Raw genomic sequence first — 27,507 nt, forward strand, 5'->3', positions numbered from 1 at the left:
TAGATCTATATTCGACAAGCCAAACTGACAACAAAAGGAGTCGTTGTTATGTATAATTGAATTAATATAATTAAAAGCAGTTTTATTATAGTAATTTCTAAAATATTATCATCATCATCATCGATGGTGCTACAGCCCTATGAAAGAGCCTCGAACTTCCCAAGTCTATTACGCCAGTGAGTCCTATCCATTGCCAACCGTTGCCAGTTTGCTGCACCTATTTTTTTCCCATCCTCATCTACACCATCCTTCCATCTAAGGCTGCACCTACATTGGATCTATATTTCTCAGAGTCGATCCAAGCGAACGTCGGCCGACGTTGGATTAACCCTAGGATGCATAACATGAGTCTAAGAGACTCGAGCGTACATTTACATCTTCGTAAAATGTGACTAAATCCATACCAATCATTGCCGATTTAGGAATTCGTTTTTGACATGTATGACTGTTTGTTAGTGTATAAAAATTTAAATAGTATGCACAAAAAAAAAACTAAAAAAACAATAATTTCCATTCATACCCCCATAATGCATACCATGAGTCCGGGAGACTCTTATCGAATTAGTGGTCAAAGGTTTGTCGTGAATCACCGCGATCCTTCGGTACTATTTCATTACGCATATTTATCTATTGCCTAAGGCCTAAACTATAAAGCTAAGAAAAAGGAATTTAGTCACGTTTTGAAGTGTCAAGGTATTAGCGTTAGTACGTTGTCTGCTTTCATAGTTTATATTTGTGTTATTCGCATCATTATTCAAGTAAGTGCACTATTTTGGATCAGTTTATTACTTAGTCAATACTTTCATCCACAATTTTATTTTTATAAAAAAGTAAAATTTATTTTTATAAGTGAGGTAGTAGAAAATTGATAATAAATATTTTTTGGGCTCACTTCTTAGAAAAATTATTTTATATAACGAGTGCTCTTTTGCGATAGACTCCTGTGTTTTTGTTTTTACAGATATAAAGACAGAAGTAGTATACAAAAATTCATTCACACATTTCATCAAAAAAGGAAAATCATGTTATATAACGAGTGCTCTTTCGCGACAAACTTCTGTGTTTTTGTTTTTACAGATTATCAAAAGAGAAGTAGTATACAAAAATTGTATTTTCAAATGCAAAAAGTTGGCTTTCAAGTAAAATACTCTATATTTTCAGGCCAGCATTATGGCATCCTCGAGTAGAAAAAGATCCGTTCACCCCAACGATAATAGTTATGAGGAAATCTTACGTACGTGGTATGAGGAGGATGACAACGATTCCATAACTAGTGAAAGTGAAGTATCGGAAGCTGATCAAGAATACGAGCAGCCTGCAGTATACAAAGATAGTTCAGACGAGTATTCCGAAAATTCTTCGAGTAGTGATGATATGAACTTGAATTAAAATAATTCAATAATTGAAACAGCAGGTACATCATTTATTATGAAGAAATAATAATATGTACCAATAGAGAAGCCAAACGAATATTGGAGGCCAAGGGAAAGGTATGGCCAAAAATTGAAAAAGACGAAATGAACGCATTTTTTGGCCTGCTGCTACTGGCTGGTGTCGAGAAGAACTGGGATACGCCTGTCAGAGAGTTGTTCTTAGATAAATCATCAAATCCATTGTATAAAGCTACAATGGCAGTAAATAGTTTTGAAAATATAAGACGACCGACGAACACGTTCAACTAGGTTGGAAACTGACAAATTTACTTATGTCCGGTATGTATGGGAGTTGTTTGTGAAACAGTGCCGAACAGTTATGGTACCAGAATTGGAACCATTGACGAACAGTTACTTGCATTTAGAGGTCGTTGTAATTTTATTCAATACATGCCATCGAAACCTGCAAAATACGGTATTAAATTTTTTGGCTTTGTGAAAGTGAAACAGGATATGCAGTTGATGGGCAGATATACTTAGGTCGTCAACCTGGTGAAAATATTCAACAAAATGTAGGGGAAAATGTTGTAAGGTCCTTGACCGCTTCCATAAAAAATTCTGGTCGCAACTGGACAATTGACAACTATTTTACTAGCATCCCTTTAGCACAGCATTTACTGTCTGTCTATAGGAATAACTTGGGTTGGGACATTACGAAAAAATAAGAAAGAGATCCCCTACGAATTTCAAGCTGCAAAAGAAAGATGCGGTTTTTGCCAAAGTTACGTGCCAAAGAAAAATAAAGCTGTCATTCTTCTTAGTTCAACGCACCATGATCAATCTGTAGATATTGAGAGTCAAGCAAAGAATCCCGAAATTATCAAATTTCGTAAAGCGTCAAACTAGACGTTGGCCTCTTGCCGTTTGGTACAATATTATGGATATAGCAGCTCTTACCGCGTTTCTCCTTTATACAAATCAAAATAAAAATTTTGCTGCAGGAAAAACAAATAAAAGACGATACTTTCTCAAAGATTTAGTAAATGAGTTAGTTTTACCATTTATGAAAAGAAGGGCTAGAAACCCTAAACTTACAAATACAATCCGAAGACATATGGGTAATTTTATCGAGTTTCTTCAAGAAATTAGGGATAGATTTGGCTCATAGAAAGAAAAGGAGATGTTCCGAGTGCCCTTCACACATTGCAAGAGTGAGCACACAAATTTGTCAGAAGTGTAAGTGTCCAATTTGCAAAGAACACAGTGTTTTAATATGCAAGAATTGTATTGAGTAGTTCCTTACCAGGTATTTATTATTTGTTTATGCTTATATTATTATAAATAAAGAAATATTAAATAAATATTTGACAACAATTAAAGAAAATATCTATTTTAGTACTTTATTTACAAAGCGAGTCTGCGAGACTCATGTTATGCCATAACGTAGAAAAATTTGCGTATGCATCCTAGGGTTAAAAAACAAAACTCATAGTATTATAGTATTAAATGGCTGCGCCTACATTGAATCCGTATTTCTCCGATCCGATCCGATCCGATATCGACCGACGTCGAACTTCTTCTCTGCTGTAGCTACTCCTATCAATCGCCCGATATCGTGCGATTTGCGGATATAATGTAGGTGCAGCCATTTAATACCATGAGTTTGTTTTCAAACCGACGGCGGATAGGATCGGAGAAATACGGATCTAAGGTAGGTACAGCCTGAGTTTTGGCCTACCCCTATTTCTAGTTCCCACAGGTTGTGACATAAGGATTCTTCTAGGAAGGTTGTTCTGCTGTGATCTTGCTAGATGTCCTGCCATTGCTCTAAAATATTATAAAATTACCTTAGATGCATTATCAAGTACTTAGTCCTGTCGCCAGGGGGGTACAACGGCCTCCTTAATTCAGATGGACTTACCCTAGTTTTTTTTATGTATTTTGACCCGTAGAACACGAATTTTTTGGGTAACAGTTGATCCGGATGTCGATAAGATTGTTATAAACAAAGAACTTGAGGAATTACATAGCAGCGATTTTTCGCAAAACAAAACATTTTTTTGTATTTTTTGGGTGATTCTCAGCAGAAAATGATCTTACAAGTTTTTTCGTAGGATGCATAGTTTTCGAGATAAACGCGGTTGAACTTTCAAAAAATCGAAATAGTGCAATTTTTGAACCGGAATACCTTTTGATTAAAAAATAAAATAGCAATTCTGCTTACTGTATTTGAAAGTACAAGTCAAATTACACTGGTTTTGGTTATTTGCATTGCTAAAAATTAAGTTTTTATTTGTCAAACAAAGCTATTAGCACATAGTGTTTCCCGTGCCAAATGCATGCGTTTTAATGTACGTAATATACGTAGAAACTCCGTATGCGCGCCTACTCGTTCGATTTCAAATTAGAAATGCATTGAAAACACCATTCAATCACTATGTGTTTATACCTTTGTTTCACAATAAAAAAATTATTTTTTAGCAATGAAAATAGTCAAAGCCGATAGAATTTGACTTGAACTTTCAAATGCAATAAGCAGAATTGCTATTTTATTTTTCAATCAAAAGTTATTCGGGTTCAAAAATTGCAATTTTTCGATTTTTTAAAAGGTTAACCTCGTTTATGTCCAAAACTATATATCCTACGAAAAAACTAGTAAAAACATTTTTTGCTTAAAATGACTCAAAATATACAAAAAATGCTTTGTTTTGCGAAAAATCGCTGTTATGTGATTCCTCAAGTTCTTTGTAATAACAATCTTATCGACATCCGGATCGACTGTTACCCAAAAAATTCGTGTTCTACGGGTCAAAATACATAAAGAAAACTTGGGTAAGTCCATCTGAATTAAGGAGGCCGTTGTACCCCTACTGGCGACAGGACTAACTGTGACTGTCTATTTTATGATTATTACTTACAGGGTGCATAAAATTGGCATTTAAAAATATTTGTTTCGAATAGGTAATGGTATCAATTATTTTTCTGTATGTACTTCACGTGCTTTCTAACTGTTTGTTGTAAATATTTAAAAAATTTTACCTTATTAGTATTTTTTTACTTTACTTTATTTATTTAAAAACTGTACTTTATTAATATTTATGCTTTAAAATCATAAATAGGAACTCCCATTTTTTATTGAACATTTTGATTCCTTATGCAACAATATGTAATTTTATAAGAAACATTTTTTAGAATTATGGATAGATGGCGCTATAATCGTTATATTGTTAGATATAATATGCATTAGGAAATTTTGGAGACGGTTTAATATTTCGAGAAATTTACTTTTACATTAAAAAATGAAAATTGCGTGTTCAGTATTTTTCAAAAATCTATCGAATGATATCAAACATGACCACCTCCAGAGGTGGGGTGGGGGAACTTTGTAATCTTTGATAGGAGCCTCTAATTTTTTGCTGATTTTTATTTTCAACGTAGGTCAGGGATGAAGGTTCTTCTTCGCAGGGAGGCAAATTTTTCGAAAATAAGATTTTGTGAAAGCTTCATTTCCCTTGCTGCGATCATCATTTTTGATTAGTTCTTTCATGAGGAGAGAGTCAACTGGGTAAACTGTATTGTTTTTAAAATATTTTTCACACTTGGGTATTTTTTCTACTGGCATACATAACGCTCTTTGTTGTTCTTTCTTCAATTTAAAAGACTTTTTGGACAAATTAGCAACCCTTTCTTGAATCATCTCATTTACATTAACGAGGCACCTGGTTATCAAGATTCCATAATTATCAAGTTCCTCTCTTTCCACAATGCTGAAATGTAGACCTTCAGGTTTTTGGCTCAGTCTTGCCAGGACGATAGTTTCAGAATGTTGAGGAATTTATAGATCCTCACTAACACTCTTACTTGAGGTATCTGTTCTTCCGTATTTAGAACAACTTCTTAATTTTCAATAAACAAGATCTTATTTTGAAGATCTGTGATAAATTTTTGTTCTGCAGGATATCCATCACAAACATGCATTCATCTTCAATGTTAGCTACAAGAAATAGGTGTTTTATCAAGGCGTTACCAATCTGTACAGGTGCCGTTACTTCTCCATGAATTAGAATAGATGGACCTGAAGCTGTTTCAAGAACTAAGTTTGTTTTAGTTGACCATAGTTTTCTCTTTAGAAATCCTCTGCGAATGAAAAACCCTGTTTCACCGGTATCACTAAGAAAGATGCATTTTTTATTATCACCGTAGCCCTTAAGTAATAAATTCTGTTCATTTTTTCTTAAAGTATAACTGCGAATTTGGGGGCTTTTATTAGACACAGCCGGCACCCATCCCTTAGTGTCGACTTCTATTCGTTTCCCTGGCTACTGTTCGGATATCTGTGGTCCGTTTTGGGAGATCGGTTTCTTATGGCAAGTCCGCATTGGTAAATTTGTCGTGCGAATTGAACTAATGGTTCGTCGCAAATTTTTACCCGTGGGAACTTGCACTCGAAAACAATAGCCGATGGAGCATGTGCGTTGTGTGCGTCGAAAATATTTTCGTCCGATTTTTGCGACGAGCACGACCGCAGTAGCACAATTTGCTTAAACACACAAATATTTGCGACGAACAGCTCTACTAGTATTTCTAGTAGGACTATGTGACGAGCTTCTGGATGTCAATCTAGATGACCTTCTGACCTCATTCTTGTATCTTTCTCTTCTTGTTTTGGATCCTCTTCTGCAAATGGTTTGAAAGTGGCCCATTTTCCGCAATTAAAGCATCTTCTTTTTCATTTCGAGTTTTTGTTGAAGACTTTGCAGTACGTTTAAAGCTTATGATAAAATTGGTTGTTTCATCTACGGTTGGTTTTACCCTACCTACCTACGGGTCTACTTAACGTGACTTTTTCATTTTCTCGGAATCTTGTATCTGTTAATTTTCGCCGAGATCTAGAAATGCTTTTTGCTGCGTTATACTCCTGGACTGAGATTACAACACGATTTACCGTTTTGTGGTGTTGTAATCGGAGAGCCTGTTGCATGTCTCCATCATGTAGTCCATCTATAAATGCTTTATATCAATTTGTTCAAGAAAATCTTTAGATGCCTGAGGGTGAGGGTATGCCAAATGCAACAATCTTTTAATATTAGCTTCAAATTCTTGCAAGCTTTCGTTACGTTTTTGATATCGAACTTTCAGCTGACTTTGGAAAACCTGCTTTAGATGCTGCTGGCCATATCTTATCCCTAAAGCTTAAATAAGAGAGTCATAACTAGGTGAATCCTGGGAAAAAATCGCAAAATGGTTGCTGCCTGTCTTCTAAGCGACTTCATCAGAAAAGCTGACATTTCTCTTTCATTCCACCCATTTGCTCTAGCTGTAGCTTCGAATTGAAAACGATAAATTTCTCACGCTGTTTGGTTATCGAACTTGGGTAGTTTTAAAATTTTACTAATTCTAATTGGGCCTTGTTCAACTTTGGAGGATGATGAAGCTGTTTGTTTGGATTCTACATTTGCTACAGAAATATTCTTGTTCTCATGATCATTTTTCAGTGCGTCACAGTTTTTCGATTTCTCTCTAATGCATTAAGTTAGATGAGACGGAAAAAGCGGTAGCTCCGTGATTAAACACAAAAATAATGCAGCATTACAATAGTTATATACATAATGTGTCTATTTCTAACCTACGTTTGATTCGTTGATATTTAGAATGCGCGTTTTTTCTAGCCAATCAAATACACGTATTACGAACATTTGACGAAAACTTTGTCCATTTTGGCCATTTCTTAGAAGTGTCAAAGAGTCAAGTGACGGTTATTATTCAGGTCAGTATTTTGTGTACCTGTCATTTTGAAATTTCGAATTCGACTTCACTTGTGTTTCACAACGTCTTTGTGCATTATTTTGTGTTTTGGTTTAGAATTTAGTTCGTTAAAAGTTAGTCATTGACGTGAGGAGACTAGAGACATTCGAGATGTACCGAAGAGTGCTAAATATCTCATGAGTAGATATAATAGCCAACGTGCAAGTAATGAGACTTACGCATAAGGAACGAGAAGAACTAACAAATAAGAAGAAAACTGAGATATATGGGACATGTGATGAGAGACGTATATCTAATACTCCAGGTCATTATGCAAGAAAAAGATCCATAGTAAGAAGACGTAACTCATGGCTGAAGAACCTTAGGAACTGGTTTGAATGTAATAACAATGAATTACTTAGAGCTACGGTTTCAGAAATAAAGATCTCTCTGATGATTGCCAACTTTTGAAGCGGAGGCAGCACCTAGAGAAGAAAATAAAAACAATTTATGGATAGTTTTGTGTCATTTTTTAATGTTCCCATATTTATAAATTTAATTAACAATATTGTTTATTTTTTAATTTTATTCCCCTTTATAAAAAATACCTACGACACGTTAACATATTGTGTAAAAATCAAATCTACTAAATTACTAATTAGTTTAATTCCACAAGCTTTTCACCTATGGCTAAGTACGATTCTAGCATCTGTCAGATTCGTCAATAATTACATGAAATAAGTCTCGACACGTCCAATACAGTATATGACGTCATAATTAATGACGCACTGAAAAATGATCATGAGAACAAGAATATAACAAGATAAGGAAATCGTTTTGTTATTGCTGTATTTTATTGTCTAAATAATTTTGTTTACCTCTTAATGTGTTTATTCTAAAATTAGTTTGACTTACCTCTAAAACAAAGTTTTCGTTCAGAAAACTACTTATGATTTCTACCTCTACTTTTCTACGCTTCTCCTCCTCTTTTTGTCTAAGCTTTTTATTTTCCTCTTTCTCTTCTTGCCTACGTTTCTCTTCAGTTTCCCTAGGTTTATCTTTATTTTCTTTCTCTTCTTGCCTACGTTTCACTCCATTTTCTTATCTTCTTACCTACGTTTCTATTTCAACTCTTCCACTTTTAAATACCATGCTGGATGTCCGGATATATCTATTTCTTTCTCAATTCTTTTAGATCTGGTATTTACCTTATACATTTTTTTAATGTCTTCAAATCTCACCGCTGTCGCCAATGTTACAACTCTTGAAAATAACTTTATCATACTTCAACGATTATACAATAATATTTAAACTCAATAACAAACAGTTGTAATTCAGATTGTGAAGTTTAGGTGTGTCATTGAGTTTAAGTATTGTATTATCGTTGAAGTTAAATAAAGTTATTTTCGAGAGTTGTATTAATATTCTTGTTATCCCTGATCCTTTCTTTCCAACTACATTGTCCCGAAGAATGATTTGCAACAAGCCATATATTTGTTCATTCCTCATAACATGGTCAAGATATTCTAGTTTGCGCTTTAGAACTTAAGCGCTTAGGAACAGTTAAAAGATACGAATTTATAATTTACCCGGAGTCTTCGGCTTCAGTTGAATTGGCATCATCGTAGGTTACAGAAACATTTTTGACTTCTTGCTGTGCGTACCGCATACATACTTGCATTTTGAACAAACTATGGTTGTTTTTGCCCATTTATTGACCTTTTTTCTTTTATATTTTGCTAATTTGACACATGAATGATATAGTCCCGTTTCATTTTGGGGTGATATTGATGGTATTCAAGGGGATTATTATACTCCACTGTCAAGTTTTTATAAAAGTATGAGGAAATGAATTAAATCTAATAGGGCAGTAGTACGCCGACAACTACTAATTATTTGATATTTTTAGGAACAAAGGTATTTACAAAATCAGATTTAATGTAATATTGTGGATACTTTTTAACCCTCCTTGGTCCTTCTAGGGTTAAAAGGTTTCATTTTTAAATAATTTTAAATAAATTAATAAATATATTGTTATATTCCTATTTGACATAAGAAATAAAAGTCTATAGTTATATTTAAAATTCAAATAAAAATAAAGGTTTTCGTTTTTCTCGACCGCGGGCATGTAAATTTGGAACACCCTGTATAAAACAAATTATGTATAGGTAGTTTTTAAGAAAGTGTTTCGGAGAAGTGTTTACGAACCCCAGGAACAATACGACTCAAGAAAACAATTAGAGTGATGTTTAAAAAGAAAGTGTTCGTGGAAAGGTGTGAATAACCACCGATAATTCATATTCTAGTAAATAAGATAATAGGTTATTAAATTTGTAAAGAGGGTTAATGTGGAAAATAAAATTGAAATGTGGAATATTATTTTTTTCTTGAAATCGATTAAGATATTTAGAAAAAGGAAAGTTTGTGTTGGTAAATACGGATAATTGAAAGTTGCTTTGGATTGGTTGATTTTTGAATGCTGGAAGGGTATTTGGAAGGAGGAGAATGAATGAGCAATGAGAGTCTGTGTGTGTTGAGCGATGGAGAGGCGAAGTCCAGTTTTCGAGAAGAGTGTACAAAAAAGTGAAACGCCGGGTTGGTTAGTTTTGTCTTAAAAAAATAAAAAGTAAGATATCGTGGAACGAGTGTTTGAAAAAGGTAGAACACGGCATCAGGAGAAGGCAGGAACGAGTGCTGTACGAGGCGTAGTTTTCAAAGGAACAGAGGCATTACTGGAAGACTTGGGCGAGTCGTTGGATCGTAACCCAAGCCAATAGGAAACGTGTTTTGTGTGAAGACATTGTCAAATCATCAGTAAAGGTAAGTCTAATTTGTTATGACATGAATGTATGGTTTGTGTATTAAATACCACATTGAAAATTGAGCCACACAATCACTATGAAAAAAATTTCATCAAACGTAAATCAATTTGTTACTGATAAATCATAATAGTTCATTATAAATAAAATAAATTTGGAGACAAAAAGAAACAAGATTCCCATTTTTTGTAACTGTTGTATTAAATTAAGATAGAAAGATAAGATATAAGAAATATTAAGCAGTTATTGCCATTTAGAAAAACTAAACGATTTTTATAATTTCTAATTGAAATCCGTATGTGTGTATTATTTTACTCTCTTTTATCTATCCCGATTAGGAATCCACTGAGAAATACTTTGAAGCCACGAAAGTAAGTAATTGATATTATAATTTAGCCCTGAGATTGACACTATATTGGTATTTGATCTGTTTGATTAATGAGATAATTATTGATTAATTAATTAAGATAAATTACATCTGAAAACATCATTAGATTTCAAAAGTAAGATCACAACAAATGTCGCCCAAAGTGGAAAGCATTGAAAAGTATTTCGAGTGGCAAATTTGAAGAAATAGAAAGGGAAAAGCCGGTGGTTGGAAATTTATATGCCCGTGGTAAAAAGTGAGATATTTACATTTGATGACATAAAATTTTAGATCTCTTTAGGTACAAATTTGCCATAATTGATTTAATTTATCGATATTTACATTTGATATATTTATTGACAATTTATTAAATTTGGGTGAGAAAAATTCGTCTTGGTAACATACTATTCAAATGTCAAATTTGACGGGATAGTACTTCTTGAAAACAAATGCCCGTGACAAGAAGCAAAAGCAAAGACAACAAAAAACAAGAAAAACATTGAGATCAAGAGGAAAATTTGGTCCAAGAAGATATTTTAGACACAACAATCATGGAAACAGGAAAAAAAGAATTATCAGAATTAGAAAAGATATTACAACTGATGCAACTCCAGTCACATAAAATGGATAGAAATCAGGAAGAAACGAAACAAGCAATGGAAGAAACATCGAGAAAAATTGATAAAAATCAGGAAGAAGTAAAACGAATCATGGAAGAAACACAACAAAAAATGCAAGAAAATCAGGAGGAAACAAAACAAGCAATAGAAAAAAACAACCATAAAATGGAGGAACGCATAAGAAAATATGAAAAGGAAATGAAAGCATGTTTGACAACAATGAAAAACGAGATGAAAGAACAAGAAATGAAAATTCAAAATAAAATGAAGGAGTTAACGAATTGCCAGAAAAAGAAAATAGAAAATTTGGAAAACAAGTTGGAAAACGCTATTCAAGCAGACATAGAAGAAGTGGAAAGAAAGATCAAAGAAATAGAAAGACGAATTGAGGAAATCAAAACGCAACATAATTTGTTATGACATGAATGTATGGTTTGTGTATTAAATACCACATTGAAAATTGAGCCACACAATCACTATTAAAAAAATTTCATCAAACCTAAATCAATTTGTTACTGATAAATCATAATAGTTCATTATAAATAAAATAAATTTGGAGACAAAAAGAAATAAGATTCCCATTTTTTGTAACTCTTGTATTAAATAAAGATAGAAAGATAAGATATAAGAAATATTAAGCAGTTATTGCCATTTAGAAAAAATAAACGATTTTTATAATTTCTAATTGAAATCCGTATGTGTGTATTATTTTACTCTCTTTTATCTATCCCGATTAGGAATCCACTGAGGAATACTTTGAAGCCACGAAAGTAAGTAATTGATATTATAATTTAGCCCTGAGATTGACACTATATTGGTATTTGATCTGTTTGATTAATGAGATAATTATTGATTAGTTAATTAAGATAAATTACATCTGAGAACATCATTAGATTTCAAAAGTAGGATCACAACAATATATATACATATATTATATCGGTTTTATAGCGTTCTACACCTTTCTCTTCCCAATCGCCAGTCCTTTCTCTTGTGGCAGTCTTCTTCTCTTAGATTTCTTTCAGACATCGCCTTGGAGATGCCCTTTATCCATGTAGTTGCTGGTCTTCCTCCTTTTCGTTTTTCTGTGGGGTCCATTCTAACACTTTTTTGGGGATTCTCCTTTCGTCCGTTCGTCTTACGTGTCCGTACCAAACTAGCTGTTGTCTTTCGTTATCATCTATGATTGTGCTTTCTATTTCCATTTGTTGTCTAATGTCGTCGTTTCTTAGTCGTTTCTTATGTGTTCGAGTCTAGATCTTCTTGCTGACCTTCTTCAAAAATCTATCTCAGTGGTAGTAATTTATCTTTGTACTTGTTGGCTAATTGCCAGATTTCAGCTCCATAAGTTAACACTGGTTTTAATATTGTGTTGTAAATTCGTTTTTTATTTTCTGTTCTTATATTTTTTTGCCACAGTAGCGAATTCAGGGCTCCTATCACCTGTTTTCCCTTTACTATCCTTTCGTTAATATTTTCTTCGTTTCGTCCAGTACTAGTTAGTTTTATTCCCAGGTATATGTATTCATTGCAGCTTGTAATTGTCTCCTGTTCCAGGTTCAGGTTCTCCGTTTCTTCCCGCCCTACGCATAGATATTGTGTTTTATTTTACGAATAGAATAATAAAATAAAAATTATTATTATGTAAGCTGTAAAGGAAAAAATAAATTAATACATAGTTGTTGATGATTTGGAAGTTGTCGGTAAAAATAATAAATTTACAGTTACAGTTTTCTTTTTATTGGCCAATTTAATCCCTTGAATATACCCTAAAACAACGAATACTAGGCTCTCTCATCCTTGCAGAACCAGCTCGTTAATAAATCGCAGTGTTAAATTGTTTCTTTAAATAAATCAGTTATTTATAAAACATGTTAAGTCACCCATTTACAGAAATTGAAATTTGGACAGAAAACCATTGTTTACACATAGGCGCATCATTTGCTGATTAAACATAATAAGTACTATAAAGGCGGAAATACATATCCGCGCCGCGAACTCCGCGCCGTGTGTGCGCCGCGCGTTCGTGGCGCGGTTATTGTTCGTTAAAATTTTTCATTTTGACGATCCAGAGGAAACTTACGAACGTTTAGTAATTGTAGATAATCATGTCTCTGTCCTGTACTTCTACTACATCTTATTTTGGTATTGTTCTGAAACTATTTTCTTGTGTCATCTTATGCAATTTACTATTTTATGTGGAATAAGCCACAGTTTGGGAACATTTCGGGAACTACCTTTTTCGCTTCCTGGCAACACAAATATAATGGTAGGGGAGCCCAAGCGGGGATTCTTGCAGTTACTCGAGCGCGTCAGATTATCATATGGGGAGAAACGTGGTACCCTGCAGATGTACCTCCACCATATATTGGCTCTTAACACAGGGGAGTTCGTTCAGGGGGCCCGAAAAAAATCTATGCTTAAAATGTTCGAAATTGTCAGATTAAGATAAGGTAAGTTAAGTACATGCAAAAGAGTCTATATTTCAAAAATATGACGATTTGAGCGGGGCGTACGGAAATGGGTGAGTCAAAAAGTTTCACAAAAAAAAGCGAATATTTCGCGAAATGAACGTCAGATTGAAAAACTAAAAACTACGTGTTCAATATTTTTCAAAAATCTATCGAAAAATACCAAACTTGACCCCCACGGAGAGGGGTGGGGGGTAAATTTAAAATTTTAAATACAAATCCCGCGATCTTTCGCAAAATAAACATCATATCGAAAAACTGCAAAATACACTTTATCAATGTTTTTGAAAAATCTATCGAGTGGTTCCAAACACGACCCCCCACGGAGGTGAGGTGGGGGGTTACTTTAAAATCTTAAATGGTAGACCCCGTTTCTTATTGCAGATTTGGATTGTTTGTATAAAAATAAACAACTTTTATTCGAAACATTTTTTTGAATTATGGATAGATGGCGCTATAATCGGAAAAAGGATTGTTGGAAATGGAAAATTAAATTAAAAAATTGGAAGTCCCCACTAAAATGGAAAATTTTACTTAACTTTTTTGGTTTTAGGAACTAATAATCACAACCCAATAGGTCGCCAAAGCGCTCGAGTGACTGCACATTTAGCATACTTTGCTCCCCTCCATAATATATCTGCTTGTTCCTACAACCAGAAACAAAATTAGAGAACTATAGGTACTTCCAAGTCATGCGATACCTTTTTCGTTTTCCGGTGACACAATTGTAATGTATCTGCTTGTTTCAACTGCGTAGCTTCACTAGAAACGAAATTAGAGAACTATAGGTTCTTCCAAGCCCTGTGTTAACTTTTTCGCTTTCCGGTGACCCAATTATAATATATCTGCTTGTTCCAACTCAGTTGCTTCACCAGAAGCGAAGTTAGGAAACTATAGGCTCTTCCAAGATGTGCGTTACCTTTTTCGCTTTCCGACGACACAATTATAACATATCTACTTGTTCCAACTCCGTTGCTTCACCAGAAGCGAAGTTAGGAAACTATAGGCTCTTCCAAGTTGTGCGTTACCTTTTTCGTTTTCCGGTGACCCAATTATAATATATATGCTTGTTCCAACTACGTTGCTTCACCAGAAGCGAAGTTAGAAAACTATTGGGTCTTCCAAGTTGTGCGTTACCTTTTTGGCTTTCCGGTGACCCAATTATAATATATCTGCTTGTTCCAACTCCGTTGCTTCACCAGAAGCGAAGTTAGAAAACTATTGGGTCTTCCAAGTTGTGCGTTACCTTTTTGGCTTTCCGGTGACCCAATTATAATATATCTGCTTGTTCCAACTCAGTTGCTTCACCAGAAGCGAAGTTAGGAAACTATAGGCTCTTCCAAGATGTGCGTTACCCTTTTCGCTTTCCGACGACACAATTATAACATATCTACTTGTTCCAACTCCGTTGCTTCACCAGAAGCGAAGTTAGGAAACTATAGGCTCTTCCAAGTTGTGCGTTACCTTTTTCATTTTCCGGTGACCCAATTATAATATATATGCTTGTTCCAACTACGTTGCTTCACCAGAAGCGAAGTTAGAAAACTATTGGGTCTTCCAAGTTGTGCGTTACCTCTTTCGTTTTCCGGTGACCCAATTATAATATATCTGCTTGTTCCAACTCCGTTGCTTCACCAGAAGCGAAGTTAGAAAACTATTGGGTCTTCCAAGTTGTGCGTTACCTTTTTGGCTTTCCGGTGACCCAATTATAATATATCTGCTTGTTCCAACTCTGTTGCTTCACCAGAAGCGAAGTTAGAAAACTATTGGGTCTTCCAAGTTGTGCCTTACCTTTTTCGCTTTCCGGTGACACAATTATAATATATCCGCTTGTTTCAACTGCGTTGCTTCACCAGACACGAAGTTAGAAAACTATAGGTTCTCCAAGTCGTGCGTTACCTATTTCGCTTTCCGGTGACACATAATATATATCTGCTTATGAATGTTTTTTTGATGTTGATAACTATTTCCGAAGCGAAAGTCGAAAGGTCAAGTAAACTTGATTTCAAACTCGAATTGTGGCTTATGCCCAAATAAAATAATAAATCTTATTTTTAATACATGTTATTTTTAGTACAACAATGAACTAACATTTTTTAAAAAGGTCCGCATGTACATTTTTTTATTTCAGCTTCTATTTCCGTTCAGATCGGATTTAAGTTGTTTCTTTAAATTAAATGGTTCTTTATTGAGGATCCCACAATAATGATTTTCCACGGTAAACATCAATTTCCTTCCGACCATTCCATTACTAACAAATATTCAACTCATGCGCGCCAAAACCAACAAACCACTCGCAAACCCGTCCAAATACGTATTGCGAACCATCAAAGCGTTTGTTGAAAAACCGACAGAATTTAGATCGTGGTGCGCCGTGTGCGTGCCGTTTGTGCGTCACTTGAAAACACGTACTAATCTGACGAATACGCTGCGCGCGAGCGGCTCGCACACCGAGCAGAGCGCATATGTATCTCCGCCTTTACGGGTTCCTCACTAAGGCAAGCCGCACACCAAAGAAACATGAAACGAAAAACATGAAATTTGTAACGTGAAACATGTTTCATGAAAATAAAACACTACCAAACAAATCTCAAAGTCCGCCTACCAATGAAACGAGTGTGATTCATGCTCATGACACATTTTTATTTTCGGAGAGTTTCATAAATGGCCGGACGTATATTTGTTTAGCAGTGTTTTATTTCCATGAAACGTAATTTACGTTTCATGTTTCTTTGATATGCGGCCTGCCTAACAGACCGTAATTCAATCAGTTTATTTATGAAATATATTAAGTCGCCGACTTAAGAGGCAACAGTAGAGATCAACAGGTGGCAACAAGCGCGGTCCAAGATTGCGGCAGTAATTTTGAATATTTTGTCGAGATATTTGGCACACATATTCGTAATATAATAAAGAATAGCGGTACAGAGCCCAATTTGAGAAATTCGTGAGTATCTGGAAATTACACGATAACTAAATAAAGTATTGCAAAAAGGAGGTTTTACCGCCATTAAAAAGAACAAAAAAATATACTTTCTTCAAGTATTAAACTTTTTTATCCCACGCCTAGATTTTGTGTCACATTGAATCTATTAAAAATCGATTTTCTATAGCAAGAAATCGAATGTGACTGACTCAGCAACATTTAGCGAGCCTCTGAGTATAAAAATTATTGGTTTTAATAGTAAAATGTCAGTGTCAGTGTCGAATTACCGACCCAATGTTGCCTCACTGTTGAAAGTTCGCAAAACTTTTGAAAAACAAAATTAATGATGACGCGCTACTGTTTACTCTTAATCATCATCATTGTCTTTGCCTTATCCCTATGCGGGGTCGGCTTCCCTAATTGCATTTCTCCACACAATTCTATCTTGGGTCATATCAATGTTAATCCCCTTTACCAACATGTCCTGCCTTATCGCCTCGCCCCAGGTCTTCGTTGGTCTTTCTCTCCTACTCCTTCCAGGAATCTGCACTTCAGCTATTCTTCGTATTGGGTGATTAACGTCTCGACGTTGAACATGACCAAACCATCTTAACCTATGTTCTCTCATTTTGGCATCAATTGGTGCCACACCTACACTTCCCCTAATATACTCATTTCTAATTTTATCCTTCTTTGTCACTCCACTCATCCATCTAAGCATTCTCATTTCCGCCACATGCATTCGTTGTTTCTCTTTCTTTTTCACTGCCCAACATTCAGTTCCGTACATCATAGCCGGTCTTATGGCTGTTTTATAGAATTTCCCTTCAGCTTCATTGGAATTTTTCTGTCACACAACACACCACTCGCTTCTATCCACTTCATCCATCCAGCCCTAATTCTACTGCATGCATCTCCATCTATTTCTCCATTACTCTGTAATACCGATCCTAGTTACTTAAAACTATTGCTTTTCACAATGATTTCACCATCCAAAGGTACCATTTTATTTGTAGTAGCTCCATCTTTAAATGAACATTCCAAATATAGGGGAGTGCATTTAGATTTTCGCTTCGGAAAAAATCAAACAAGAAAAAACTTTTTGTAATTTCATTAAGAAATGTTTAATAAACAACATATCAAAAAGTTCTACTCGAGAAGTGGGTGCTTCATTTTTTATTAAACAAATGAACAGCGAAATTAGATGTTTTTTTAAATAACTCCGAAAATATAATATATAGAAAAAAACTGACCAGACCATTGAAAAATTCAGAAAATTTTACAAAAAAAACCTTATATAAAGATTTTTCTAAAATTAAATCTCTAGCTTCTGTAATTTTTTATTTATAACGCTAAAGTCGCCCTTCTCACACACATTGGCGCACTGTAAACTAGCGTTGGAAAAAGTGCACGGTTGAGTCTTTTTAATGTAATTCTTTAACTAATGGATCAAAAGAAATTTTACAAATTGGACATGAAAGAAGATGAAATAAGCTATCTTATGGTTGTAATAAAAAGAAATAAAATGTATGGACATAAGTACGGTGTGGGCGGAAATTGAGCCGTACATGAATTTTGTTTAAAAATGATTTAAAAATGTGTAACTAATACAATTTTACTTATAAAACTCTCAAATTTGCACAACTTACCTCTCAATCATCTTGCTAAACGATGTTTCATTCAAAAAAAAATCTCAAAAATTTAATTCAAATAATACGATGTCTCAAATAATGTAATTTTTTAAAACTTCGTAGTTTTACAGAATTCCCACCACTTTAAGGCGGTATTACTCAAGTTTGAATAAATCTAATACAATTTTTTTGAAATTGTTTTAAAGCTTACGATGTGATCTTTAAAAAACACTGAATTATTTTAGTTTAAAAATGAAATAAACAATTTCTTTTTGAGAAAACTAAGAAAGTTAACAAAAATGTAATACAAAAACCGAAAATTACCAGCTGAAAAAATGTATATACAGAGTGATCAAAACTTTTTTCTGTAAAACTTACCCAAAATACATTTAATAATAAACTTCAACAATAATAAATGTTCAACAAAAAAAAAATTTTTAGCTCTTATACAGTATGTCTGCCTAACTTGGAACCTATTGATAAATATCAGTTTTACGAAAAAAAGTTATTTTTTATAAAATACTCTGCATCGTATATAACATAAGATGCAACCATCAAATATCAAATTTTATTAATTTTGTACGAGGTATGTTAATAAATATGAATTTCACTCAAGAATATAGTACCTTTATATTTCACAATATCGAAAATTTTTATAAAGAAAAGTTGTTTGGAATTAAAAACTATGTTGCAATATGTAATTATATCCTTCTAATCGAAAATTTGTTTTTTTAATATTGTTTCAAATTAATTATACCCAACATCATTAATTTTCACTTATTGTTTATGATAACTGTTTTATTATTAATTTTATGAAGAAAGTTATTCGTCATAAATAGCTGTGCATGGTCTAACACTTAATATGCAAATATAAAATATTATATTTTATCAATATTACACGAGGTATGTAAAAAAATTATATTTCGCGCAATAAATATGTACCTTTATAATAGTTCACAATATTTCGATTAGAAGAGTGTAATTGCATATTGACACATCGTTTTTAATTCTGAACAACTTTCCATAATAACAATTTTCAGTATTATGAGAAATATTAGGTATTTTACTCCTAATTGAAATTTTTATTTATTGACATATCTTGTACAAAATTGATATTTTATGACTGCATTTAAAGTTTTAGAATATGCAGAGCTTTTGAAATTTAAATTTTTAATCTTTAATTCAGATTCAACAACCTGTTAAAAAATAAAGACAATAAATGTTTTAGACAAATGTTCTTTTTTATGTTCTTTTTAAAATGCGCATTTTGGATCCGCCATTTTATAGTTTATAATGTTAACATTTAAGTTAGATTTATCAAAGCTCTCAAAAATAAATATATGTAGAAATAAATACATTTTGTAAAGAAATTATGATTTTACAACTATTTTTTAAGTTATCCGCCATTTTGGATCTGCCATTTTATAACTTAAATGATCAAAATTTGATTCAGGTTCAGCAACCTCTCAGAAATATCCACATATATGTAAACAAACACGTTTTATAAAAAAAATTCGGATTTTACAACTACTTTTTAAGGATTTTTAGGAAAAAATCCGCCATTTTGTATCCGCCATTTTGAATTTGCAAATTGTAATGTCAGATTCGGGTTCAGCATAATCAAAACTAAAATAAAAACATTTTTTATCAAAATTAAATGTTGAATTCACCCATATTCTTAACATTATTTATACAAAATAATTGTTATTGTTTAAACAATTAATAAACAATTAGCGGCGAAATTTGTGAGTAGAACTTTTTACTTTAACATATTTATAAACTAACAAAAAAAGTTTTAGAAAAATATAACCTTGTTTGATTTTTTCCGAAACATTGTATCTTTTCGTTCTAATTGCACTCCCCTAATACTCTGTTTATGTCCTACTAAGTTTTAAACCTTTTTCCTCCAGAGCTTTTCTCCACTGTTCCAGTTTTTGTTCTAAGTCTCTTTCACTATTTCCTACTGTTTACTCTTAATATGTTTCACAAATAAACGCACAAACGAGTAAGGGCACATCACTTTGTTTAACATTCGACTATATGCAGAATATTTCACTTCCATACGTTCCTATCCGGCCGTCCTAAGCAAGAAGGCAGTATCTCCAATTTTTAGGATTTTCGAGTTTGCTCTTTTATATGGGTTCGTATACAATTATTAAAATACGTAACAAAGTTAGAAAGCAGTAAGCCTTCATTCGGTCTGGTAGACTAACAAAATTTCAGTAACTCAACTTGTTGTTAGGCATTACTTAAATAAAAGGCAGTAAATATTTTATACAAGCCTAAAAGGCAGTATCTCCTACAGAAAAAAAAGAGATACTGCTTTTTAATCTAGTAACTGCTTGACTGCTTTTAAGCAAGGTTGTAATAGTAACATTTAAAATATACAGTAGGAAAAATGAAAGAATACCCATGCGACATCGATGATATGCATACGAATCAAATCAAAAATTTCTAGTCAAAACAAAGTATAAACTAAGTTAGTACTGAAAATAAACGGATATGACTACTACCCCACAGTACTGTTTTTCGCTACGTAAGAATGTGTCAAACAATTTTTGTGGTGTAATTCTTTTCCTGATAATATATATTTATTGGTGATAAATGTTACTATTACTACCGTAATTAATTATTTGATATAGATTAAAAATACAAAAATAATGACTAAGCAAATATAGTATTATGAATTTCTCCATGTTAAAGTTGCCAGTGAACGTAAATAGTAACAAGATTTTAAAAATTGTCGTTTATGTCAGCTGCATTAAGTGATTACAATTAAAGTAAACTTAACGAATTCAGAACATTAGGTATCCAGATCATTTTCCAGACATTATCTGCAAATAAATGTACATTCGTAAAAATCTACTAATCAGCATGGGGATTACGAACACTCCATACGAATGGTATCCGCCATGTTTTCCCGTAAGGCGCTATGGTAAACATGGCGGATACGATTCGTATCGATTGTTCGTAATCCCACCTCTGTAATTTCATACACTATGATTGAAAAGTCAGGGTAATATGTACACGTTTGGCAAACTCATAGACAGAAGTTAACCATATTGACAGATGATTACTTACAAATTTTATTGATGTATTTTAATTAAATAAATACTTACCAAACCAAAAATACAATATAATATCAAAATAGCTCTTAAAAGAACTGAATTTATTCAAGTAAATACGACTGATTATTAAAATGTATAAACTCTAACGAACCTAACCCAGTTTCACTGTCAAAGTGACAGAAATCGAATCAGTCAGATAATAGTTGACCAGCACGATTACTTGAATATTATTTTATACAGAAATAGTCAAGTGTGAGTTTTAATTTTCTACTAAATTAATATAACTACGTTGAACAATAATTTGTATCGCCGTCTCACTCTGTCAATTATAAATATGTAACTGCGTATGGCTTGGATAACGTTTTTGCTTTGTAGACAATACTTAATAATCTATCTCTCTCGTTTGTTATTTATAGAAAAAGGCAGCAAATCCAAAATATGTGCTTGATATGATCGTTCATGGGTATTCTTTCATTTTTGAGAAAAACGCGTTTAAGGTTTTGAAAATTTTTATTTTCGATTTTTTTTTGTATGTCAAATCGTATAGTGATGCACATCGGAATATATTTTTGAATCGCGGAGTAATTTACAAAAGAGAAGGGGAACACCTTTTGAACGTTTCTAAGTACGCTCAAGCGCGCTGGTGCGAAGCTGCTGCAAAGCGAGTCGAAGGTAGGGATATCAAACATGCGGTAATTTTACTTCGGTCCAACTGGAATTTTCAGAGACTATTCTCGAAGTTATGTTCTTTCTTTTAAAATAGTAAAATAATCGAAATTTCAAAATTTTCGCACCATACCTCTCTCCCCTAAATAACATTCTCACTTATTTAAGCATGCTATTTCCCACAAATATATGAGTAGATATTTATCTATTTTCAGTTTATCTATGAACCTATTTCTTTTTTCACTAATATTGTTCTGAAACTTTTTCGTTGTGGCATTTTATTCAATTTACTATTTTCCCACCTACCTCTACCGAAAGTATACCTTTCCTGACCTGATTGTAGGGAGCAAAGTCGTACTTTTCCTTCCTAGGGAGTACTTTTACTACCTAGGGAGTACGACAAAATTCTATGCCGGAAACCCAAATAATTGCCCGCGTTATGTTGAAAATTTGCGGAAGAATCACCTGCTGCGAAAGTGTTTACTAATTAGCTGCATTATCTATATTGATTTATTAATAATAGCAATAATTTTAAAAAATCTTTAAATGGAAATAATTTAAAAGACTAAGTTTTCACTCTAATGGCATATAAAATAACATAATGCTACTCTACATCCCACCAGACTGAAAACAATGGGAACCTTCTCTGGTTGCACCTCCGAGGCTTCTACAATTTGCAATCCATACGGATGCTGAGACTAAGGAAGATGAGGGAATTTTACAATTTATAATTCAGGTCCCATCTGCTCAGCGCGGTAAAGTTCCAACGAGAATGGTTCCCTTCGTACTCCAATCAGAGTAAACATGTAAATCAAAAATTGAAAATGGTTATTCATTTTTTGAAAATAATTTACTTCTTTCCGCTGGCCGCAAAAAAATTTATAAAGGGCCGCATGCGGCCCGCGGGTCACACTTTGCCCACCCCTGATCTAGATCGATGTAATAACATACCTTGCTTAAAATCAGTAACCGCCATTTTCATTAAAATTTATAAAAATATCTTATAAAAAAATAAACTTATTCAATGATATGAAATAGAACTACAACGAAGTTAAACAATTCCGTAATCCATAAATATTTTCATGGTGGCTTATATTTGTGGAGATACTGCCTTCTTTCTTAGGACGGCAGTATCTAGGAAATTAACTATTTTAGGCAATTATCCATGCTTCAATTCTCAATTCATAATGTTTGTTATGGAAGTGCTATGTTTTACCTATACCATGAAGGCCTTTCTATTGGATTCCTTTAATATTCATGCTTTCCCTAGAGTTGAAAATTTGTACCTGTACAGTGACAACTGTGAGTGCAGGACAAAACAAAAAAGAATGTTTGTGCACTTTGTACGCACGTAAAAAGTTATACTTCTATTATAATATAATTTCAACTAAATAAATATACCTACTTAAGAGTTACAATACAAAAAATATTAACAATAATTACTAAAAATGAACCAAAACTTAACAATGCCAAATATTAAAAAAAAAAAAAAGAAAAAAGTATGAATCGTCCGGGATTTGAACCCGCAATCTCGCGATTTTTTGATCTCTGGTCCAATACTCTCTACAAGGCCATCAAGCCGCATGCTACTTACCTTTCAGATATACATAATTATACATCACGGTGACAAGTGAAATATAAAAATAGATATTTTATTATTTTACGCCCAAGGAAGACAAATCCAAAGACACAAAATTATAATAAAAAACCTTTTATACTACCTTTTTCAAATTGCGCAAGTTGTATTATTAATATTAATGTTAATAAATAAAATATAAATATTTTGACGTTTCACAATTTGACAATTCACTTTTAACTGCAGTGCCTTAAAATTTTTAAAGCACTAGTGCCTTAAAGTAGCATTTTTAACGCCCCTATGGAGTCCTAAAAATTGCATTTTTAACACGTTTGTAGAAAAATATATTTAAAAACACTAATATATTCTTTCCACACCTTTTCTGGATTGATACATACATAAATTAAAACATTTTGAAGTATAACTTCAAAAATATAATGCGCATGCGCCCGAATCGTAGGTTTTAACATATAAAAATTCACTCTCATATCGCGCGTAAAGAAGTATAACTTCACAAATCATTCGGTGATACGTTTCCTCTTGGAATTGACAGATATCGGCCGATTCAAAAAACTTTTCTATATATTGCCTTTAAGAGGTCATTCATTTCTCCAGAATGAGATTTTGACAAAACGGTTTTTTTAAATTTTGTTTAAGACCAAGAGTAATCGAGCTATAGTGTATTATATTTTGGCACTTCTTCGTCAAATGCTAAATATTGTAGTTTCAAAGTCAAAAGACGGGAAAACCATGCATTTTTCGATGACAACTTGTTCAAACTAATTTAAAGTATTTAAAAATATCTATCTCCAGAAACAAGAAAAAAGTCTCTAGCTCAAAAATTAAATGACTTATAAGGAAAAGAATGTCAGTCCCTATTTTTTTTTCAGCGAAAAAGTGATCGCAAGCAACCCCCTAATCACCACCCTAATTAAAATTATTCATTGAATTTATTTGGTCATTTTTATTTATGTATTAATAATAGGTTCTAGAAGTTTGACCGGCTTAGAATAATTAGTTTTTAAAAAAATTGAGTTAAAATGAATAACGAATTTTTGTAGTTTGGAAAAAATGGCCTTTTCTTCAGAATGGCAAGATTAGCATCAGAGATACGAAAAAATGTTTAAATATGAAATTGTAGCTTATTTAATTCTCAAGAATCTGATTTGCAAAAATTTTTTCTACGGCAAAAATTGAGTGAGTTATTGACAATTAAATCTTGTAGTAACATGCAAAAACCACCTTTACCAACCCTTTCAAAGTCACCTCTTTCTGCGACTGAGGATATTAAAAATATTTAATACTAATAGTCTGATAGATCTTGAGAAAACCTACAAAATTATTTTTTACCAAACTTTCTAAGACAAAAAGTATAAAAGTTACGGTTAAAAAATCAATATATTTAAAAAAAAAGTGAAAATCCAATTGTAAGCATAATAATGTAAGTTAGCGGTGTTTTTAGTCATTGGCCTTATTCATTCTTATTTATTTATGTATTATTAATAAATTCTAGAAGTTTGGCTGGCTTAGAATGATAAGTTTTAAAAAAATTGAAGTTAAAAGCGAATAGCGAATTTTTATAGTTTGGTAAAAAAGGCCATTTCCTTCAGAATAGAAAAATTAGCATCAGAGACCCGAAAAAATGTTTAAATATAAAATTGTAGGCTATTTAATTCCCAAGAACTTGGTTTGAAAACAATTTTTTACGGCAAAAATTGAGTGATTGGTAAATGAGTATATATCGAGAAACATTGATTTTTTCTATACAAAACTAACACATTCCATAGCGAATAAATCGAAAACTGTTAATTTTATCAAAAAAATGTATAGGACATTTTTTGCTTAGAATGAATGTTTTTATCAACTTTTGCAGTCAATATATAATAAAAAATTTCCACCCAAAAGATGGGGTGGCAACCACACCCATGGTTAAAGCGCCTTTCGGAATCATATAGATTTTTGATCCTTGGACTATCCACTACTTATTCTCAAATTTTCAAGCAAATCTATCGATTCCGTAAAAATTGCGAGGTGAAAAGCTTCGGTTCCTGGCCTAATTGGTTTACGTATTCAAGCTGTTGGTGTTTCATAAATATTGGAAGGGGTAAATTTTTGTTCCTTGATATTTTCATAACTTTGGTTTTCGCAGTATTTATCTTCAAAAAATGGGGATGAAGAACAGTACTGCTAAAACCAAAGTTATGAAAATATCAAGGAACAAAAATTTACCCCTTCCCATATATTATTTGAAAAACCAACGCAACAACTTGAATACGCAAACCAATACAAATATCTTGGTTACTGGTTCAACAACAATTTAATATGTGAATCATGGTTAAAAGAGAGTATTATTGATTCAGTGTTAGCTATAAATGGATATTATTTATTTAGGGCTGATAGAAACTGTAATGGTAAAGAGTTTGCATTTATGTTAGAAATACAATACGTAGCGAAATAATTATTAGCGAGCAAGAATACATTTGGGAACAGCTTTGGATTAAAATAACTATTAGTAAAAAAACTTATGCCATAGGAATTATTTACAAACCACATAAAAAAAATACAAACATTTTTTTAGATGAATTTGAAGACAGTCTTTTTTATATTTATACAACAACTGTAGATGAGATGATATGTATGGGGGATTGTAACTTGGATTTGTTGGACTTTGAAAATACAAATGTAAAAAAATTTAATTGCATTCTAGAAGCACTTAATTTATGCCAGACAATTGATCAACCTACTAGAGTTACAGCCACCTCGGCAACTCTTTTAGATTATGTTATAGTACCGAACAGTACTGATTATGATGGGGGTGTTATGCAAAATATTATTTCAGATCATTCAATGGTATTCTGTAATTTAAAAATTTATAATAACATAAAAACTCAAAAATTTATTACTTATAGAAGTTTTAAAAATTTTTATGAAGTAAGCTTTGAAAATGATCTATTTAACACATCATTTTTTAGAATTTTCGATCAGACCACAGTAGATGAAAAAATTTCGTATTTTATAAACTGTCTGAATAGTCTTTTTGACAGACATGCCCCTATCGTTACATCAAGAGTTACTAAGCCTAAAGCGCCTTGGTTAATTTTTCCTATAAAGATGATGATGGCAGAAAGAGATAAAGCACCAAGTAAGTATAAGCGAACTAGATCTGAGGTTCATTTCCAAACTTATAAAAATTTACGTAACTTTACGTTTCAGTATATTAAGAGGGAAAAGAGAGCATATTTCGTGCAACAATTTAATAATAACACTCCTAGTGAAATGTGGCGTACTCTAAAATATAATAAATTTATACCTGACAAAAGAATTGAGGTACCAAATAATTTAAATAATCCAGATGAGATAAATAAATTTTTTATTGAATCAATTCCACAATCTGAACCATCAGAAGATGTTAAAATTTTTTATAATACTAATAAAATTATAGATTCTACTTTTAACTTTCATGAGATTAATGACTTGTTTTTTTACAAAGCAATTTGTGACATAAAAACTAATTCTGTGGGATGTGATGGCTTAAATATTAATTTGATTAAACTAAGTTGTCCACATATAATTTCCTATATTACTCATATTGTTAACCCGGGAGTAGTCGCGCTCACTTCTGTAACGTCGATAGTCTCGTGTGAGATTCTATCTCAAAATACGAATTTAAAACAAATTTTTATTTTGAACTATTTTTATCTACTTTTTATATTGAAAATATATATTTCTAACAATTTTATTAAAAAACCTGTGTTAACGGCCACCTGCCAACATCGGCCACTTCTCCTAACGGCCAGTTTAAAAATTTCCCAAACCAATTATATGTAGACTACAAAAACTGGTAATACCGTCCACCTTTCTATATCGGCCAATAGTTCTTTCATTTTTAGTGGCCGTTACTGACAAATTTTACTGTACAGTAAAACTTGTGTTAACGGCCACCTGCCAACATCGGCCAGTTTCAAAATTTCCCAAACCAATTATATGTAGACTACAAAAAGTGGCAATAGCGGCCACCTTTCTATATCGGCCAATAGTTCTTTCATTTTTAGTGGCCGTTACTGACAAAATTTTACTGTACAGTAAAACCTGTGTTAACGGCCCCCTGCCAACATCGGCCACCTGTCCTAACGACCAGTTTAAAAATTTCCCAAACCAATTATATGTAGACTACAAAAACTGGCAATAGCGGCCACCTTTCTATATCGGCCAATAGTTCTTTCATTTTTAGTGGCCTTTACTGTATTA

General features: G+C 32.8%; 1 protein-coding gene across 1 annotated transcript in view; it reads right to left on the bottom strand.

The window, feature by feature from the left end:
- Positions 1 to 6,374: 6,374 nt before the first annotated feature.
- LOC126880850 (uncharacterized) overlaps positions 6,375 to 27,507 on the bottom strand; it is a 46,891-nt gene continuing 25,758 nt past the window's right edge. Inside the window, exon 2 of the mRNA XM_050644918.1 lies at positions 6,375 to 6,527. Within this exon, the coding sequence (XP_050500875.1) occupies positions 6,375 to 6,527 (153 nt within the window). The remainder of the gene's footprint in view (positions 6,528 to 27,507) is intronic.

This window comes from Diabrotica virgifera, chromosome 2 (genome assembly GCF_917563875.1).
Source record: "Diabrotica virgifera virgifera chromosome 2, PGI_DIABVI_V3a".
NCBI classification, from domain to species: domain Eukaryota; kingdom Metazoa; phylum Arthropoda; class Insecta; order Coleoptera; family Chrysomelidae; genus Diabrotica; species Diabrotica virgifera.